The sequence below is a fragment of the Dermacentor silvarum genome, chromosome 2 (assembly GCF_013339745.2).
Source record: "Dermacentor silvarum isolate Dsil-2018 chromosome 2, BIME_Dsil_1.4, whole genome shotgun sequence".
In the NCBI taxonomy this organism is placed as follows: Eukaryota; Metazoa; Arthropoda; class Arachnida; order Ixodida; family Ixodidae; genus Dermacentor; species Dermacentor silvarum.
In genome coordinates, this window is record NC_051155.1 from 5,096,313 (window position 1) to 5,114,997 (window position 18,685).

General features: G+C 48.2%; 1 protein-coding gene across 2 annotated transcripts in view; it reads right to left on the reverse strand.

Annotated features, from left to right (window-relative positions):
* Positions 1 to 18,685, reverse strand: part of LOC119441293 (dual oxidase maturation factor 1) — a 181,541-nt gene that overhangs the window by 19,605 nt on the left and 143,251 nt on the right. For both annotated transcript variants that reach the window (XM_049661124.1, XM_037705916.2), the window contains 2 exons: positions 15,624 to 15,849; positions 889 to 1,186 (listed from right to left, as the gene is read on the reverse strand). In XM_049661124.1, coding sequence (XP_049517081.1) covers positions 889 to 1,186; positions 15,624 to 15,849 — 524 coding nt within the window. The remainder of the gene's footprint in view (positions 1 to 888; positions 1,187 to 15,623; positions 15,850 to 18,685) is intronic.

Below are 18,685 nucleotides of genomic sequence, written 5' to 3' on the forward strand. Positions count from 1 at the left end.
GGTCTGAGAAGGTTCTGGCAGGTTGCTTAGCTGCGACAGGAAAGTAATCATTCAGATAACCTCCAGCCTATATTTATCAGAGAGGGTACGCAAAGGTGCTTCTGGTTTCAAATGTTTCCAACGCGATGTGAGGGAGTACAAACTACTTTAGTTGTTTCTCTTCATCACTATAACTCTAAAGAACGGTACATTGCTGGCTTTCACAAGCAAGTACGAAATACTAGTCTTCGAGCATGCATTTAACCTGCAACTCCACAGTAATGTTGACCAACTGCATCTTGCTTAATTTTTGCAGAAACGTTCTCACATTTCATTCGGTATGTATTTTTGCATTATGAGACGGGAATAAGGCACTACAGGGCCAACAGAACCAATTCTAGACCAACTCCTTCATATGTTGCCAGTTAAAGGGTTAAATACTGGTCGTGATTCTACCGCATACGTTTTGCTCGTGGTAGCGCTCCTGCCGGCAGGAGCGCTGATCGATGACCGCCATTGGTAACCTGTAACCATTGGCAACCAGAGTCGCAGGCAATGTGCACCTTCCAGAAGCGCCTGGAAAATGCAGGGAAGTGATTGATACGGCCGACTTCGTTACAGGCATAGGTAGCGATAAAGTTTAGATAAGTTTTGAGGAAAAGAACAAAGATTGCGGAGATGTATACAAAATGCAAGAATGAAAAGCATGCATAGCACACCGGAATAACTTAAGCACAGACCCGTTTCGAAGGGGATGATTTATTATTCATCATAATCATCACCACTGAATCGCGCGCTCGTGTCTCAGCCATGCATGGCAACGGTACCCGAAGCTGCAATATCACCCGCCACAATGGGTCCCGGCCAAGCGCCAGTGTCGCAGCGGTGTAAATGAACGAGGCGACCCACCGACGACCAGCACCAGCCAGTAGTTCCATCCGAGCGACAGTCGCAGGAAGTGTCCCTCGAGCGGAATGACGAGCGGCATGTCCGGCAGCAGGCTCCCGTACACGACGGCCGAGAGCACCATGAGGGCGCCGGCGAGCTGCGTGCAGTAGGCGCCGTAGCGGGGCACGGCGCACAGCAGCACGTCGGCGAGCAGCCACGCGGCGAACGCGGCCCACAGGAACAGCTGCGTCCAGTCGCCCGCGCGCCGGTACATGCGCCCCCACTGGAAGCCGCCGGCGTCCTGCGTCCAGTACGATGGCTGCGAAGAAGCCGCAATGCGAGCAGTGCCAAGTCAGCGTACGGTGCGAACGATGTCAATAATTGGAGCGGCTTTGCATAAACCGAATAAGAGAGAAAAAATTGGCCGCTTGCTTTGATGCAAATGACGTCAAAAGACGATAGTCTTCTACCGCCCCTGATACGTAACACCCTCTCTTCTCCCACCCCTCTTCTCCTCCCCTCTCACTCCTTCCATGATGGATGCAATGGAGGTTTTGCTAAATTCAAGTTTCCCGCGTTCGCCCTGCTCTCGTGCCATCTGTTGGGACCATTTATCACGGTTGGCTTAAAGCCAGCTACAGAGCCGCGGCATCAGTCGGCTTGTTTTTAACGCGTAGCGTCTCTTCGACACCATTTGTAATTGTTGATTTTACATTTAATAACGTAAAAACCAGTCCAATGTGTATTCTTAGTTGAATAAACGCTGCGTATCACGGTTATGTACATATATTGTGCCTCAAATAGGCCTGAGGTTTCCTTTGCGCTGTATAATGTTAACGTGTATGTCCCCGTGCCACCAGTGCTAGTAGCTTGGTTGGTTTTGGCCAGGCGGTTGAATCGAGTGACAGACAGACAAAGTTTTTTCGCGTGTAGGTAGCCCAAGACAATCCTCTTTAATATGTGAGCGGTTTTTCCGTCCCCTTACTTGCATTATTACCGATCTCTGTAATCGATCCTGTAGAACTCGCAAGTATGTGTGTTTCCGGCCAATATTGGAAGTCATCGCTCTTGTTTCTGCGGTAATCCCTCCTCCTGCAAGCCTACCAAATAAAACAAGTCGTGCATTATGCACGTTCATGGCGGCATTTTCATGATTGCGGTAATTTTCGGCTTCATGTTTCGAAACGGTAAGAGGCTCAGCAATGCTCAAAATGGGGCTATTAGGTGCAGCTGTTGTCTTGCGCTGCATTTTAGACGGGAAAACGCAAGGAAGGGACGAAGGTACCTTAATATCTGGCGAGTCCTCAGGAGCTGCCATCTAAATGGATTGCAAAGGTGCGATCGTTTTTCGTGGCACCCGCTGCACCAATTTTAATTACCTTTTACAGCGAAGCTGTGAGCTTCTAGTTGGTCGGGGATTTTTCGCGGCGCGTCCCCACGGAAAAAAAAAGAAAGAAAATAACTTGAGCGATTAGGAAAGAAAAAAAGTCCTTCAGCGATTAAAGTGAAAAGTGCATACATTCTTTGGCATCACGCATGCAAAATACAGCACAGGATATTCGTTTCAATAAAGAACAAGCACGAAACAAGCATGCAAAGCACATCATTGATGATAAGGCGCTCCTGTTCACAACGCGATGCACATAGCGCTCCCTGCATGCGTTTTCCAGTAAAGATTACTGTTGCGCAAGCTGGCGCGGCAGCTCGCGACGTGGGGAGTGACGTCACTGGCCTTTCATGTATAACAGAACCAGCCTAGAAACTGATTTCATTGTTGTTGCAGCACCGCTATGGGTAGGGAACGCATAGTTAGAGGGCTCCCGAGGACCGACGTGAATACGAGGGGCGCCAAAGGGAAACGAAACCGCAGTACGACCAACGGCGGCGTGCCGCCAAAATTACCATTACATTAAAGCAATAAAGCATTGCGTCAGCCGTTGTAGTGGTGGTCTTCAACAGCTTCGCCGGACATCCACTTTCGCACGACCGGCATGGCGAGAGAGAAAACGGCAAGTGTAAGAGGAGTTTATCTCCCCTGCCTTAGATGGCGGCCAGGAGCCCTTGGGTCCTAGCGGCATCTTCGGCTTGCCTGACCCTTCATGGCGAGTCAATTTTTGTAGCGTTACTACACTGGCCTAGCCAAGCCCGTTTCGCGCGGCACATCAAGAGCCGTGCTGCGCATGCGCAAGGATCAGTGATGTCACACGGCTTGCGCACCGCACCGGAGCCATCGGAGCCGGCACCTCTCGCGTACTCCGCCGCCGCCGCGCGCGACTCACCGCCGCCGGTCTGCGCATTCCAGAGGAGTGACGTCGTAGCCGTGGTAGACGCACTGGCGCCGGCGCGCGCTCGCTGTGCAGTCGCCGTCTGACACTGCGCTGGAGCCGCTGCGCTTCTGACTGGCGTTTGCCAGTGTGGTATAGCCATGGAGAAGGAGAGCGCAAATGCTGCTCAACAGCGCAGAAGAACGGAGAAGCTTGACTCATCGGATCCCGAAGTAGTTGCCTGACAATTAGCGGTTGAGCGTAGGAGGAATGAATACATGTGCCACATAATACGTATACCGCGTGTGTGTCATTGGAGCAGCAGTAAGCATGACAATCAAGCTAATCCTTGACAATCTAGACAACCAGGAAAGCTAAGAATAATCAGCTGAACCTTTGCTAACGCTACGTATATCCTGGCATAGCCGAGCTAAGCCACTGCAACTTTTTTTTTATCAAAAGCTAGACTGTACCCTCAAACTAAATGCAATGTTTATTCAGGTAATCAACAAAGCTTACCGACTATATATCACAAAATGAATTAAATAAAGAATCAGGTTTACAACTGTCTAATTAAACAATAAAAACTTCCGCGGGACCGAGATGGCGAGTCCGTTTTTTTAATATAAAGAGTTAGACTGCACCTCTAGAATTATAAAGCGGAAAAACATTTTGTATTGCACATTTCTCTTAATTATACGATGTGTGAGGGTGTAATATGAATGGGGCTTTCGAAAAACCTTTATAAGCAATGTAGCCATTCTTGTAAGCTGTAAATTTAAGTACCACCCTTGTTCATTTTAGAGGCCGAAGCAGCGTTCATAACTGTGGTATCTGATTTCGGTGCAGAATGGCGAATTTGTAGGCTCTGTGCTTGAGCTTTATTGATTCTTGGCAATTTTTGTAAACGATTCGAGTTCCTAAACTAATATTCTGTGCACGCTTTTGACAGTAGGTAAAAGTTAGCTTTATTTCTTAAGTGCTATAAACCATTGTAATGGTTTCAGCGCTTCAATTACGAGAGAATTTCTGCCTTTTACATGTACTTTATTAGCTTCCTCTTAAGCTTAGAAGACATGGGAGCAACGGAAAGGACAGTATAGTGCAAACGTGTTACCTTTCAAGTCTAAACATTCTAATCCTGCATGTTCACCAACTCGGTCAGATTTGTGTCGTACTAGTTTTCGGCCCTTACCGCTCTCTGAATCCGGCATCGTTCCATCGTTCAATAATCCGCTTCCTTGCATGCTTTCGGAGCCAATAGAAAAAGTCGTAACATCGTTTTTCACTGAGCTTCGGTGCTCTGCTATACTGATCCGTTTTTGGAAATCTGGTAAATAATTGCTCTTGTCTTACTGCAACTCTTTTATAAAGAATTTTCTCATACAGAACTGTTATTCTGTTCTGGCGTCCTCTTTGTTGTGCATGGTACGTTTTTCATGAAGCGTCAGTCTTAAAATATTCCCAAGTATATATGTATGCTCTGAGCCACTGGTAAGCCTGTACTGTCTGCGCTTATCGCTCCTAGACAAAAAAAAAGTAATTATGGTTGTTTTCTCTAACATAAATATTGGTACGGTGAGGAAAGCAGACAATGTCGACGACGGAGAAGAGGACGAAGTGGCAACAGCCTCTCTGTTTACAATTCTCTGAGAGATATTTCAGTTTTAATTCATGGCATTGTTATTATAAATTATGCAGTTCAGGAAAATTAATCTGTCTGTTCTGATTACTAAATTGCACATTAACTGTAGTTTCAGAATCCATATCTAAAAGTTCAGGTGGTCAATTCTTGGCCAATCCCCCGAAGTGGGTACGAGCCATGTGCTGAGGACATCATCATCATCATCTCTCTGTTCTCAGCTGTTGTCTGTCTATACATCATGCAAATAGTTTACACCCGTGACATTTTGGTGATAGGTGCGACGCACGCGTCTTCGCCACGGAGCTCCGCAGCGGACGTCTCACCCAGCCTGGGAACATGCATCCAGCGGCAGGCACCGCGTCTGCAGCTGCATGGCCGACTACGCAGACCCAGTAGGTTGCTCTACCTCAGCCGCAAGACCCGGCAAGTTCAACGGCCTCAGTGGTGTTGATGTAGAACAATGGTTCAAGATGTATGAGCGCGTCAGCAAGGTGAGCAGGTGGGATCCGACCGTAATGCTGGCCGATGTCGTGTTCTACCTCGACGGAACACCGCGAACGTGGTATTACACACACGAGGAAGAGATCACCAGCTTGGAGTTGTTTAAAGAGAAGCTGTCCGACGTTTTTGGCAATCCGACCGGTCGGCAGCTAGCCGCCAAGCGACAACTCGCCACGCGTGCCCAAACTGCTAGAGAGTCGTATGTCTCCTACATTCAGGACGTTCTCGCCCTCTGTCATAAAATCATCACGTGAATGCCAGAGGCGGACAAGGTTGGGCACATTATCAAAGGTATCGCGGACGACGCCTTCAACCTTTAGGTCTTTAGAAACCTATCGACTGTCGACGCCATCATGAAGGAATGCCGCCGTTTCGAGCAGGCGAAGAGCCGCCGTATACATAATCAGTTTACACGGCTTCGAAATACTGCAGTGACCTCTTCTTGCACCTACCCAACCAACCAACCAATCTAGCTTGCCACCACCAAGTGAAAACGTGACCCGCATTGTGCGCCGCCAACTTGAAAGTTTCCTGTCTCGCCTCAACAGACGTCTTGGACCAACACTGCTGAGACGATATCGCTGATCCAGTCCCTGGTTCGCCAGGAAATCGCTAATATGGGTCTCCCCAGCGCCTGCTCCTTGAGTCGTCCTGACACCGGCCCTGCTACTATGCCTCGGTCCTATCGCAGTCCACCCGACAGTGCCCGTTATCCCATCAGGTGTACGCCAGTCCGATGGATTCCGGGCACTGTAGGGATCGCCCTACAGTGCCCGGAATCCATCGGACTGGCGTACACCTGATGGCAGGCCGATCTGTTTCTGCTACGGCGGAATCAGTCACGTTTCCCATCACTGCCGTAGCCGTTGGCCATCCCCGCCTCAAAACACTTTCTGGAATTCAAGTTCGCCCCGCAGTTCGTCACCCCGTCGCTTCTACGATGCTTCCGACGGCGCTACCTCTCCTCGCCGCTATACTCGCTCGCCCTCGCCTCAACGTCGCCAGCCACGTCCGCCCCAGCTTCACCGCTCGCCCTCGCCGACCTACCCAGGACCATACCAGCCGGAAAACTAGGCAACGCGGCATCTCGGGGTCGTGCTGCAATGTCGAATTCGCCGCAAAATCCTCCTTTGACGCTGTTTACGAAACGTAACCTTCTCGACGACCACGTTGATGGCACACCCGTCATAGATACCGGAGCGCACATGTCGATTATGACCAGCCGCCTTCGCCGCCATTTAAGGAAAATTGTTACGCCCGCCGTTACTCGGGTCGTACGAATCGCCCACGGCAGCACGTTGGCTGTGGTCGGACTGTGTACTGCACGTGTGAGCATTTCCAGCCGCCATACTGTCGTCCTTTTCACTGTGCTTGAACAATGCCCCCATGACCTCATACTATAGGCCTCGACTTCCTCTCTGCCTATTCAGCGCTCATCGATTGTTCCTCTTGACCTGCCTTGCTTGTCTTGACCTGCCTCTGCTGGACGATCCTACAACACCTCACGAAATTCGCCTGAGACCGACTAATTTTGTTCCCGTTCCACCACAGGCCTTGACATACACCGAAATGGCGCCACCTATGCCAGTTCCCGATGGTGATTACATCTCCGCTCCTATAACTGCCGTCGTTCTCAGCCATAACGTTACTGTCTCGCATACAATACTGAGAGTCACAGACAATCGGCTATACGGCACACAGTATTTTTCGTTCATTGACCTACGGTCCTGATATCGGCTAATCACTGTGGATGATGTCTATCCTGAAAAGGCAGCCTTTATAACGCCTGATGGTCTTTACGACTTCAAAGTTATGCATTTTGGGCTCTGCAACGCTCCTGCTACCTTTGAGCCTATGATGGACTCATTACTCCAAGGATTCAAGTGGTCGACTTGTCTCTGCTACCTAGACGATGTTATTGTGTTCTCGCCCACATTCAGCACACACCTTGAGCGCCTTTCAGCTGCACTTGCTGTTTTTCGCAAGGCCGGTCTACAGCTCAACTCGAAGAAATGTAACATCGGCCACCGTGAAATTACATTCCTTGGACATGTCAGTCCGTCTGGCATCCGACCGGACCCAGAGAAAATTCGCGCCGTGAAAGAGTTTCTTGTCCCACAGTCCGAAAAGGATGTCGGAAGTTTCGTGGGCCATTGCTCTTACTTCCGTCGCTTTGTTAAAGATTTTGCCACCATAGCACGTCCTCTGACAGATCTTCTGAAGAAAAGTGTGCCGTTTTCATGGGGAGGCTCTCAGGCCGCCGCCTTTTCTCGGCTTACCGCCATACTCACCACCCCGCCGATTCTAGGACACTTCGAAACGTCAGCCCCTACAGAGGTGCGCACCGATGCCAGTGGCCACGGCATCGGTGCCGTCTTGGCACAAGTTCAGCACGGCCGTGAACGTATTATCGCGTACGCTGGCCGTCTTTTGTCACCTGCGGAGCGGAATTATTCTATTACCGAGCGCGAATGTTTGGCACTTGTGTGAGCAGTAGCGAAATTCCGCCCCTATTTATACGGCAGGCCCTTTTCTATGATGATTATTATTATTATTATTATTTATTGGCATCCCCTTTGAAACGGGGCGGCGACAAATAGTCACATAGCCTGCTTGATTTATTCAGGTAAACACTGTATTTATCTCGTCTTATATACGAGTATTACTTGCATCTGTTGTTAGTGCATCTAGTATGTAGTGCATGTATTTGCATATCTTGATATGCATAGTATATATCTTAATGTATTGCTTATAGTGTAGGTATTCATTGTTGCGCCTGTTGCTTATAGTATTCGTATAGGGTTTTATTGAGGTGTATTCATGTATTGTCATTTAATGATATTACTAAAGCATTGACACTGCAGCCGATTATTGGCCCCCCTGGCCTCCGTCATGCTGTATGCTTACAGCTTTTTTGCCAGGGGAACCTTCAACACAACTTTGTATGTGTGTTGTGAATAAAATTGAATTCTAATTCTATACTACCTATACATGTTCTTTATCTAGCATTTTTGTATACCTCTCATTATTCTTGTTCTTTTTCAAAAATTTACCTTGAACCGCTACCTACGATTTTAAGAGATCAGGTCGTATCAATCTTTTCCTTGCTTTTTTTCCACCAGTGCTCTAATCGTCTCTTGCTTATCTATACGGCTGATCTGTTGATGTTTCCTTCCACTTTAAACCCAAGTGCTTCTGGGAGTTGCACGTTACCTAAGGGTTCTCGTTGGGTGGATCCCATCGCATTCCATTAGGATGTGCTGAGTGGTCTCTGGATTTTTACTGCAGCATACACATGCCTCATCTAGTTCCGAATATTTGCTTCGGTATGTTTTGGTCCTTAGGCAACCAGCTCGAGCCTCAAATAGCAAGGCACTGCCCTTTGTGTTATCGTACAGATTTTCCCTTCTAATTCCTTTCTTCTCATTCTTGTAAATCTCCATTGTCCTTTTTGTTTCCATTCTTTGCATCCAATTAACGGTCTATATTTCTCTCACTTTCTTTCTGGTGACTCCTGGTTGTCTATTTATAGTCTCGATTATCCTGTACTTGGTTTCCAACTTCCTTGACCTCTTCCTCCATTCTGTGTCCACGCTTTTCATGTAGAGATAATTGTGCACTTTAGCCGCCCATTTATTTTCATCCATATTCCTGGGCCTTTCTTCAAAATTAATTTTGCTCTCTGCTTCTATGACTTCAAAAGAGGCCCAACCCATGTCTCCATGCACTGGCTCATTTGTCGTATTACCGTGTGCTCCCAAAGCCAACCGGCCTACTGATCTTTGGTTAACTTCTAAACCCGCCAATATATCCGATTTTAAGCATATAATGGCATTTGCGCATGTTAGCGCTGGCACCATTACTCCTTTCCAGATTTCACGCACCACCTCATACTTATTGTGGCCCCACAGTGCTCTGTGTTTCATTATTGCTGCATTCCGCTTCCCCTTTATTTTCAGATTATCTTGGTGGTTGTTTGAGTAATTCTTTCCTTCGTTTATGTGTACGCCGAGGTATTTATATTGCTTCATTATGGGTATTACTTCATTACTCACAGGGGACCCTGATCATGAGAAAGAAATTTACAGAAGAATAAAATTAGGTTGGAGTGCATACGGCAGGCATTGCCAAATCCTGACTGGGAGCTTACCACTGTCGTTGAAAAGAAAAGTGTACAATCATTGCATTCTACCGGTGCTAACATACGGGGCAGAAACTTGGAGGTTAACAAAGAAGTTCGAGAATAAGTTAATGACCGCACAAAGAGCAATGGAACGAAAAATCTTAGGAGTAACGTTAAGAGACAGGAAGAGAGCGGTGTGGATCAGAGAACAAACGCTGGTAGACGATATTCTAGTTGACATTAAGCGGAAGAAATGGAGCTGGGCAGGCCATGTAATGCGTAGGATGGATAACCGGTGGACCATTAGGGTTACAGAATGGATACCAAGAGAAGGGAAGCGCAGTCGAGGACGGCAGAAAGTCAGGTGGGATGATGAGGTTAGGAAATTCGCAGGCGCAAGTTGGAATACGCTAGCGCAAGACAGGGGTAATTGGAGATCGCAGGGAGAGGCCTTCGTCCTGCAGTGGACATAAATATAGGCTGATGATGATGATGATGATTATGGGTATTACTTGCTGTTGGATTGACACCACGAAGTTGCTCGTCTCTTCATTAAAGATCACAATTCCTGATTTCTCTGTGCTAAACTTAAGGCCTAGATTTGTCGCTGCATTCCCACAGATATTTGCAAGTATCTGTAAATTTTTTTATTGTCCGCTAGTAGCACAATGTCATCTGCGTACATCGGTCCAGGGACCTTCTGTTGCACCATTTGTCTATTGCGCATGTAGGATAAATCAAAACCTAATTCGCTGTTTTCCAGTTGTCTTTCTATAGACCTTTTCACAAACTTTTCACAAACTGACGTTGGAGTAGCGCCATTGCCAGACACGGGCGACGTCTAGCGTCAGAACAAGTTATGCCGCCATTTTCGACTGTGAGCCGTGCGAGGGCAGGCCGACCGCACTTTGGTTGTGTGAACTTCGTCGAGCATTATTTCGATTGTTTTCTTCCACTCTGCTTTTCTTGTGCCGCTTGACTTGGTACATGTTTCACGTGCTCGCGTTAACGCTCAGTGTGAAGTTAGAGTGTTATAGTACACTCTAGTGAAGTGAAATGGCAATGGAAAGCCCAGCCAGTGGATGTGGCGTTTCGTCATCGGTAGCGGCAGCAGCCACGTCTGCTACGTCGAGACCTGGCGTGCTAATCAGCGGTCATTTAAGTGCGAAGCACTTTAGGGGCCCTGGTGGTCGGCGCCCGTCGCGCGTGATCACGCCCGGGCTGTACCGCTACTCCAGCACCTGCGCATCAGTGCTTCGCACTTCCCCAGGTTTCACGTAAGTGGAGCTGCATTTATTACCCCGTTCTTTGCTGCCCCTCGAATGTAATAATTTTTTTCATTCTTATTGCTGGGAACATGTGACTGTAGTCGTTGATTGAATCTGATCACCATTACGTTTCGCGGTTGAGGGTTAACTCATTTAGCGAAAGCAGGCGCGTACGTAGCTGTCGGGCAATGCTTAGAGCCAGGCGCCGGCGGCCCGCAGACGCGTGCCAGCGGTTGGTAGATGGGCGGTGGTTATTCCATACGCTTCCCACGCAACTCAACAGCTCAGACATGTAAAATGTATTGAATCTGGAGCAGCGCAGGGTGCTTACAACCTAATGTCAAAACAGAAGCGTGGCGCTCGAGCAGTGCGGTACCTGCGGCGAACTGATACAGCACACGTGCTGGATTTCGAAATTATCTTTATGAGCAGGGCCGCACAGGGCGCGTGTCAACGCAGAGACAATGTTTTGGTGGACACAGGGTCTGCATACATCTTCCATAGAACACGATTTTTCCAGATCGTTGCGAAGTGTATTTACCGACTAGTTATCTTGCAGAATGCTTCAATTTGTCTCATACCGCGGTGCCACACTGCCACTTTTGATCGCGATCGAGCCCGGTGTGGATCGGAATGTTCGACCGCGATTGGCTCCCTTCCGCAGATTGAGCAAAGAAGCCAATCGCGACCGAGAAATTCGATCCAGATCGGGCTCGATCACGATCAAAAGTGCTCTATGTGACCCCCGTATTAGGCACTAGAATGTAGTGGTGTTTGAAAGAATAACAAATGTAGCCTCTGCCCGTACATACGAGAAAATATTGCTTCGAAGAGCTGACAATACTCGCAACCTCTTAGGAAATGTGCCGAAAATGGTTTACCAAAATGCATTATTTAACTGATGTGTACATTGGTTCACACGAGACTGTAATGCTAAGTCCACAGGTGATGCGGGAAACCAGCGCAGCGTTAACATACCACATCGGCAGTGGTATCGCGGAGTGCTGTGTTGTGGACACACTTAGTCCCCAAAATCGTTATTTTCCGCTGGTTGTTTGTGCACCCATAAACTGCACAGTGCTGGCCTGTAGCCTTTTGATGAGTGTATATACCATTATTTACGAGCGTAAGTAATTCGTGACAAAAATAAACGGAAACATCGAAGGAAAGCTACCACTCCGCTACGCAAGCGCAAGGCAAGCTCACAGTCCAAACCAAAAAGGCCACATTGACACATACTCTCCACGCCAGACCGTCGGAAGCACCCTCGTGAAAACGTCTATACCCTTAATGTAAACCGTGAACAACAATGGTAACAGAGGGCATCCTTGCTTCAATCCTTGGTGAATTCCCACCATTTCATTACCTTTTCGACCTTCCCATACCACTTGTACTTGGTTGTCTCTATATATCTCCCTCAGCAGCTCCACGAAATCGTCATCTATGCCTTCGTGCTGAAGAATATTCCATAACAATTCCCTGTCTACGTTGTCATAAGCTCCTTTATTATCTAGAAATGATATCGATAAAGGCATTTTCTGAGCTACTGAAATCTCTATGCACTGAGTTAGTACAAACATATTATCATCTAAGCGTCTGCCTGGCCTGAACCCATTCTGTAGTTCCCCCAATACATCGTTTTTCTCCACCCACTTCGACAGTTCTATGTTATGGCTTCCATTGCCATTCTATATATCACCGACGTTACTGTAACTCGGACTGTGCGAGCTCGTCTTATCCTTATCTCCTTTGCCTCTGTAGATGAGAATCATCTTGCTTTCACGCCATCGAGGGGGAATTTTCTTTGTTCTATTCACTTGCTCTATGGCATTAGTCAGCAGTGCCTTGCTTTTTGGACCGAGGTTTTTGATTAGCTGTATTGCGATTTCATCGGGTCCTGCTGCCGTCTTGTTAGGGACATTTTCTGCTGCCTTTTTCCAATAAAAGGTTTCTATGCTAAATTTTGATTTCTCAGGCCTCTCTGCTGTTGCTGGATCTGTTGTCCGAACTACGCTTTTTCTTTTGCCGAAGTTATGCCTGATAACGTCTGTGATGTACCGCAGCGCATCGTTTCCTTCGTAGATGTTATCGTCTTCATCCCTTAAAGCCGTTTGCGAGTTTTTAGTTGGAGCTCCGAGAGGTTTTATATGGTTCCAGAATCTTTTTCGGGCACCTTTGTCTCTTTTGTGAATGTTATGCACCCAACTTTCACTTACGCATTTAATTTTCTCTTGCACGAGCTCACTCGCCACCCTTTTTCTTTTCTCGGTGTGTACTCCATCTAAGGAGCACCTATTCTTCTTGTAATCCAATCTTTTTGGCTTCTCAATGAGCCCTAGATGCCTCTTTACGCTTTTCTATAGCTTGTTTTATTTCCTTGTTCCACCCCTTACGTGGTTTCCTCTTTCGAATCCAACAACTGACCACCACGCCCTCTTGTAACTATTGTAACGGACCACCACGCCCTATGTTGGCTTTCCTTCGTAAAGGATCCCACAGGGAGGCTTGGACGATGGGCTTTGCGGCTACAGGAGTATTCCTATTCTGTGGTGTATACCCACACAATGACACTGACTGCGTGTCCCGTTACCCTGTACACACGCACACCAACGCCGACACGGATGCTTCCGCAAGTGTTCTTTCCATTTCCCAGCTTTTGGACATGGCCCATGAGCAACGCCATGATGCTGCCTTGAGGACCCTCATTGACCGATTGGAATCTGCTCCCATTGATCCATCGTTACGGTGGTTCGTCCTCAACGACTGGATATTGTACCGCCGCAATTTTCACCCTGACGGTCCTCCCTTTCTATTTGTCGTTCCCCAACACCTCCGCTTAACCGTGCTTCAGGAGCTTCATGATGCACCTACTGCCGAACACCTTGGGGTTGCTCGCACTTGCGACTGCGTGCGCCACCGCTTCTACTGGCCTGGCCTCGCGCCCTCCGTACGGCGATACGTAGCTGCTTGGAAGTCCTGCCAACATCGGAAAAAGCCAGGAATACTTCCTGCCGGGTACTTATAGCCGATCGAGATTCCAATCCATTCTTCCGCGTGGGTTTGGATCTCCTTGGCCCTTTCCCTGAGATCCAGCTCCGGCAACAGGTGGATCGCTGTGGCTACTGATTACGCGACGCGCTACGCCATCACTCGAGCGCTTCCCACGAGCTGCGCGACTGACGTCACCGATTTCCTACTGCGGGTTATCATTTGAGCCCACGGCGCCTCGCGACAGCCCCTTACCGACCGTTGTCGCACTTTCATCTCCCAAGTCATCGCTGATATCCTACGCTCCTGTTCTACCAAGCACAAACTCATTACCTCCTATCATTCTCAGACCAACGACCTCACTGAGCGACTTAATCGGACCATCACTAACATGCTATCGAAATACGTTTCCCCCGACCACAAGGACTGGGATATTGCGCTACCCAATGTCACGTTCGCCTATAATTCGTCACGCCACGATACTTTTACTTGCTCTTCGGTCGTGACCCTGTATTACCACTGGACGCTTCGCTCCCTTTGGTACGGCATTCGGGGTCCGAGTATGCCCACGACGCCTTCGCCCACGCTGACCATGCGTGCCACCTTGCCCGTACTCGTTTGTTGGCATCGCAAGAAACTCAAAAGCACGCTTACAATTGCCGCCATCACGAGACATACTTTTCACCAGGATCTCTCGTACTACTTTGGTCCCCTTGCTGACGAGTGGGGCTCTCCGAGAAACTCCTTCCGTGCTACGAAGGTCCTTACCGCGTTCTACGTCAAGTGACCAATGTCACCTATGAGATCATCCCAGTGACATCCGTCGTGCCAACCGGTTCCACATCACCCGACGTCGTGCACGTCTCTCGGCTTAAGCCCAATTATGCCGTTCCCTATCTGAAGCACCGGGACGGTGCTTTTTCCGCCGGGGGTTGTGTTACGGTGAGGAAAGCAGACACTGTCGACGACGGAGAAGAGGACGAAGTGGCAACAGACTCTCTGTGTTCTCAGCTGCTGTTTATCTCCTGTAAATACGTCTTGTAAATAGTTTATACCCGTGACAATATGTGCACGAAAGTTTCTACGTGTTGAGTAAAGCGACGTAATTTTGCTCTGCTTTTCTGACGCACGCACGTGAAATTGGCGGTACAATTTGCTTCGCTAGCTTCGGTGTTTTCTACTCGTGGACAGGGTTTTAATCACACCACAGACTTATACTGCATGTGGAGTATTTCTGAAGTTCAATATTTATTGAGCTGACACTTTGAAACAGCTCTGCACTTTTGCTCTAACATAATGATACACAACTTAGTGCTCGATAACAGTGACAGCGAAAAGGACACGTACTGATTACGTTGGAACTGCCTTGCATATAGAGGGGCACTACACGAAATCAGTTTATAGTAATAAATTATGCTTTCAAAACTCCATTGTCATTATTTGTGCGATAACAAGTTTGTAACTACTGGAGAACATGAAGGCCAGACTTGAATTTTTGAATTACGCACCGAAACTATAGGGCCGTTAGGTTAGTGTGTTTTGATTAATTTCGAAGTATTTTATCATATTTGGGGCGTTCTGGCGCCACGCAAGTTCTTAAAATTCAGTATTTTCCTTAGGTAGTTCGCCGCCGACACCGTAAACATTTCTGACGCCAGGGCGAGCTAGTGCGGAGACTTTAAGGTGGAGTGACCGCCCGTGTTACAGTGTCTTCCATGCCAACTGGCCTACAACCAACTGGACCCAACCCGTCTAGCAAATGGGGAAAGCAAAGCAGCGTAAGCAGGGCGTGCCCTTATTCACGTCATCCCTTCGTATAAAACAAGAAAACCATAGGTAGTAGAGCATTTTGCGTTGACTAAGTCGCTATTCGTTATGCGTCGGCACAGATCGCCGATTTAGTTATTACCAAAGTCAGGGCAGCGATTTACGAAACACAAAGGAAGGCCCATCCTGGGCACCCTCACCTGACTCAGGTAGTCCAACACCGTGAGGATGGGGAAAGGCAGGCCTTTGACAAGCGCCTCGTGGTACTCCTTGCGCAGCGAAGTTGGCTTGGGCCACGCGAACTCTTCGTTGAAGCGAATGTCGGCACTGCCGTTACTTCCGGCTTCGACCACGTACGTCACGTTCACCGAGTACAGACCGACGTGTACGCCCAGCACCGCAGGAAGCCGTTCCGTCGAGAAGGACCTGCGCGGGTGTACACTAGAAAGCTCAAAAGTGCGACCTCTGCAGAAAATGTCTAGTCAATGTCGGCTCTGTAATTGGTTAGCTTGAGCTCACTCGGAGGCCTCCTATTGCGAGCTCTGAAGAACCAACACTTCTCGAAAACATGCAGCCTTTCGAGCACGCAATACTGCAACTAAGTTATCGGCAGCTGTTTGCTGCCAGTAAACTCGAAGCATTATCGTATGCGCTCAGACGTAGTTTCAGTTAGCGGTTCTACATTGGGTGTCGGCACCTACACACGTCACAACGTAAGCCCACTCTAGTGACAGCTCTCTTATCCATAGTCAACTGTAAGCTTGCTCCATGCCGGCGCTGGTTTTGAAAAAAAAACTGAGCTCTGTTCTGTCTTCTTTTTGTTGTACATCATCCGCAGCACGTTCACAGTTCGAGCGAACCACACGGTGATTTTTTTTCCTGGCATGCACGCACCAATCCCGAGAATATCACGCAAATTGCTTCACTCGCAAAACAACCTGCCACAATGTGGCCGTGACTAAAGGCGGAAGTAAACAACCCTCGCGACAGCCTGCAAATTTGACGAAGATGAGCCATGGCCACGGGGTATTCCGCCGCGGACGCTTGTAGGTCGACTTCCAAGGTCCCAACCTCGTCTTCACCGCCAACGCTGTGACTGTTCATCGCTGTTGCCGCCCCGACGAGGAAACGCTCCCTCGCGGCCATTTTTCAGCCTTGACAGGTTGGCCTAAATGCTTGATATCGCAAGATGATTCCTGTCTATCTAAAATCTACTCTGAGACAGTATCAGACACATGACTGTACAGATGAAAGAGTAGCGGTTTGTGGGTGAACATTGTTGCGAACTTGTCACGCGTTGCAATTTCGTAAACCGCGGCAGAGGTGCATAGTTGTGTCAAACATTACTTTCAACTCGACTTTATAGAGTCTAGAAGGTCTTACTCTAGGTGTAGTGTTGGCCGTTTACGACCAGGCGTCTCATAAGCGGGTGCCTCGCTAGTACCGTCTCAGGCGTCAACAGTCCGAACGCAAACAGCCAGGTGCTGCTCCGCTCAGCATGCACACACAGCAGAAGTGTTTGCGCGCTGATAGCGCAACGCTGCTGCTTCGCTCAGCGTGGCCGTGGTGACGAAACCACTCGCGGGTTTTGCGGCTGTTGCAGCCTCTGTCGCGTCCTGCATGACCACGTGGGCCGCACGTCGGTACACCGCGACGGAACGAACGACGGCGTTCTCATTGATGGCGGGTCTCAAATGTCCGTATAGTTTCGAACCAAATAATAATAAAACAGATTGTGTGGAACCCATCCACGATTATTATTTATGTAAGCGAATAGCGATACGTTCATAGATGGCTATTAGCTTCATTAAATATGCAAAAATCTTGAATGCGATTATTTGTTGCAGTGAAAATAGGAAACGTTTGCCCTTGAATAGCCACTAATCAGCACATCTGTAGCGGTATACATACAGGCCGTCACATGCATGTTGTCTCTAGCCTGGAAGACGCGACTGCCATCCACTTCTCCTAGCGCCGAGGACGCATATAGGCGCACGTGTTATCATGCGAGGTCTTTGAGCAATCACTACGCTGTAAAACACGCTACAGATTTTTAACCACTTCACTTGATGCCAACTGAGAGCGAGTGTGCCTCAGGTTTCCTTACATTTCTTTTCTGAAAACTCATTACTTGCTGCGTTATAAGCGCTTCTGTGCCGTTACAGCACGGTTATATTAACGCGACGTGATTATTTTGTATGCATGCAGTATGTGTCGCATACGATCTGTCATACAACCTGAACGTTTTGTGAAGCGTACTTGAGCGCTATTCGGCGTTTATTTACATTTTATTTTCTTCTGGCGTTTTTCAGCCAGTTTAAATCACGTGTATTGTTTGACAAAGCGAAAAGGAACCGCCAGCATCATAAATAGCACCAAACTGTATTGCACACGCAGGTAAACATAACACAAAATCCTCGCTTCACATACATTCTACATACCCACAGAATGTGCATAATTTTTTTTCCTTCACTTACGGCAAGGGTAAAAAATTGGAGCACGCTTAAGCTTCGCCTTTAAGAGTAGACCGCGATAGCGTTATCGGGACCCGTTCGAATCGCATCGTTCGCATACGGCAAGTAGGCTTCATTCACTGCAACACTGAACGTGGGAAAGCCAGCTTCACTTTTAAACTGAATTGCATTGCTGGAAAGACGTTGTTCCAAGGGCAATATAAGTGGTCTTATATTAAAATGTGAAGGCCCTAGCACCTTTTTTTATTATTTTATTAATTGTTTGCGATTTGTTATGTTCTAAAGCAGTAACGACGCATCGGTTGCAGCAAGGCGAAAAATGTCACAGTTTCGCCCTAAGGGCGAAGCAATGAATGCGATAGCAACACAGCAATGTCATACGAAGTAAGGTGAGCGGCTTTGGTATCAATATGAATTGTAGTAAACATGAGCTGATTAAGTAAGTAGGTGTGCTGCGGCGTAAGTAGACCGACATGAAGAGAGACTCGATGACCACGAGAAGGCGCGTGTGAAACGGTGGTGTTGATGAGAAGCGCTTCCCGTGGGTAGCGCGTGCGAAGGGACACACCTGTAGTGCTGCACTGCCGATCCGGGCAGCATTGCATGTGTAGCGTGCGTTGGAAAATGTGGACCGACTATTACTAACTGAATGAACAAGCGTGGTGTGAGCGCGCACAAACAAACATGAATAGATCAAACTGAATGACTGCAGACAACGACTGTCAAAACGCTGGCAGCGAGCCCATACGTGGCAGCGGGCGAAGGTACGTGCGGTCTATCGCTTCAAC